Source organism: Octopus bimaculoides, chromosome 24, assembly GCF_001194135.2.
Source record: "Octopus bimaculoides isolate UCB-OBI-ISO-001 chromosome 24, ASM119413v2, whole genome shotgun sequence".
NCBI classification, from domain to species: domain Eukaryota; kingdom Metazoa; phylum Mollusca; class Cephalopoda; order Octopoda; family Octopodidae; genus Octopus; species Octopus bimaculoides.
In genome coordinates this window covers 25,485,258-25,487,757 of record NC_069004.1, presented here as the reverse complement: position 1 = coordinate 25,487,757, position 2,500 = coordinate 25,485,258, and the positions used below count along the sequence as shown (strand labels likewise).

At 37.4% G+C, this 2,500-nt stretch overlaps 1 protein-coding gene across 1 annotated transcript in view; it reads right to left on the bottom strand.

Annotated features, from left to right (window-relative positions):
* LOC106871502 (glutamate receptor 2) overlaps positions 1-2,500 on the bottom strand; it is a 27,514-nt gene that overhangs the window by 12,211 nt on the left and 12,803 nt on the right. The window contains exon 6 of the mRNA XM_014917990.2: positions 2,111-2,299. Within this exon, the coding sequence (XP_014773476.1) occupies positions 2,111-2,299 (189 nt within the window). The remainder of the gene's footprint in view (positions 1-2,110; positions 2,300-2,500) is intronic.

Genomic DNA, 2,500 nt, shown 5'->3' with positions numbered 1-2,500 from the left:
CTCAAGATTGGTATTTAGGCAGTGTGTTACATATCACAGTGCCCCAATAATTACAGGTATAAACTTGAACTTGTAATCTGGATAGAATAACTGCAGATTTCTAAATAGTCCAGCGTAGATATTCTTTTGTTAACAGCTTTATGTTAACATCCGCTGGGCAGCTAATTTCCACAACTGTACACAGTTTCTATTCTCTATCACAAATCATTATTTCAGGTTTGTTGTGCTTACATTTTATTGAGGTTTTGACTGGGACATTTCATCAGAACTCCTTTTTATTATGAGTGACTACGGCTTTTACCATACTGTGGGTTCTTATTTCTTTGTCTTTAGGGTTATACTTCCAACGGATTTCATTATAGAGTGTCCCAGCTACAATACCATGTCTCATCGGTAGATGATACTGTGATGACATTTTCGGACAACTGCTTATGACGTGGGTGATATCTTCAGTGTTAACTCCACAAAGTCTTTCTCGGTTGTCACATTTTACTGCTTTTCCTGCATCTCTATCCCTTTAGTGCATCAGGTATTTGGTTGATATTTCCTGTTCCTGGATTGCAAACGCACACCCTTCAAAGTGGGATGTAGTTATCCAGCAATTAGTCTATGATTTACCGCTTTGATTATCAACGTGACTATCATTTCGGGGCTTTCTACTAAACACATCCATGCATAGCCTTCTTCTCATATAGGCTCATCCTTTCATCTGATGATACGTTGTGGTAGAGTCATGCGACTTCTTTGGGCATGTATTTAAGGCTATCAGACGAGGAATATTGCACAAGGAGCTGCCTTCCAAATCTTATGAAGCTATCAGCCTCATGTATGCAAACTTGGTGAAGGGATGCCGAAGAGATATAATTCATCCAAAGGCATCTTGGATCTATGTTAAGCCGTTGCCGCCTTGTTTTCGTTTCAGGTTGAGGTGGTCTAAGTCACAATTTATGTGGAAATTATATGTTTGTTAGTATCTTCTGGGTTTTCACACCAATGCCTCGCATCTCATCAAGCGTCCAATCAAGTAGCCCAAATGTTGATATGAGTACTGGCACAGCAAACACATTGCATGCGACTGTTTTATTGAATACAGAGAGTTCTGAGGTCCACATTTTCTTAATTCGGCTGTAATATTCTTTAGTGACACGTCAAGTCATTGATGGAGATGTTGCCAGTGTGGTTTACAGTTATTTCCCCTTTTCACAAGCATATAACAACATTTATCCTAACCAAACTCCAGTCTTGCACCTTTGAGAATGTTGTAACTAGGTCAAGGCTCTTTTTCATCTTCTGGGTATTCTTTGCATAAAGGTTCAAGTCCAGTTTCTAGCATCTATGGCTGTGAAACAGAGTCAAAGGCTCTCTTGTAGTCTAGCCACATTGAAACTAGGTTCCTCCTTATGTACGTACGTATGTATGTATGTATGTATGTATGTATGTATGTATGTATGTATGTATGCATGCATGTATGCATGCATGTATGTGTGTATGTATGTATGTATGTATGTATGTATTTATGTATGTATGTATGCATGTATGTATGTATGTATGTACGTACGTATGTATGTATGTATGTATGTATGTGTATGTACGCATGGATGCATGCATGCATGGATGCATGTATGTATGTATATATGTATGTATGTATGTATATATATATGTATGTATGTATGTATGTATGTATATATGTGTGTATGTATGCATATAGTGTATGCATGTCATTATTCAGTTTTATTTCAAGATTTCTTGCCAATAAAGAATCGGTTTCTAACCTAGATCCAAGGCCCATTCATTAAATTTCACCATCAACAACAGGGTATTTTAGCATGTGTGTATGTATATAGTGTGTGTATATTTGTGCTTGTGTTATCTCCCACTACCATTTGACAACCGGTATTGGTTTGCTTACATCACCGTAACATAGCGGTTCGGCGAAAAAGACGATAGAATAAAACAAAGAGTAAGTATTTGGGTTGATTTATTCAACTAAAGTCTTCCAGGCAGTGCTCCAGCATAGCCGCAATCCAATGAATAAAACAAATAAAAGATGAAAATAAAATTAAAAAAGTAAAAGACTACTTGTCACCACGCGGTAATAAAGATTACTTACAACTGCTGGCTTTATCTGCATTTCTGGGTCTCCGCAGCCATTTGTATCTACGGCGTAACGGTTAGTTTTAAACGTTAGTATATTGATGTTGTGGGGATCGAACTGGAGACCTCGGATCTGGTCGATCCTTGTGTTCAGGTTACCAATGATCCATCGAGTGTTCTTCCGGATTATTCCTGTCTGGTTTGCCTGAAATCCAGAAAGTAAAATCTCATAAAAAAACGAAAAAAAAAACTCAGAAAATATACATACATAGATAGATGCATACATACATACATACATACATACATACGTTCATATGTAAAACACTGCCTAAATACCAATCTTGAGAAATTAGGCTTCTCAAAACTAGAAAGGAGAAAGCTGATTCGAAGACTACAGATCCAATCC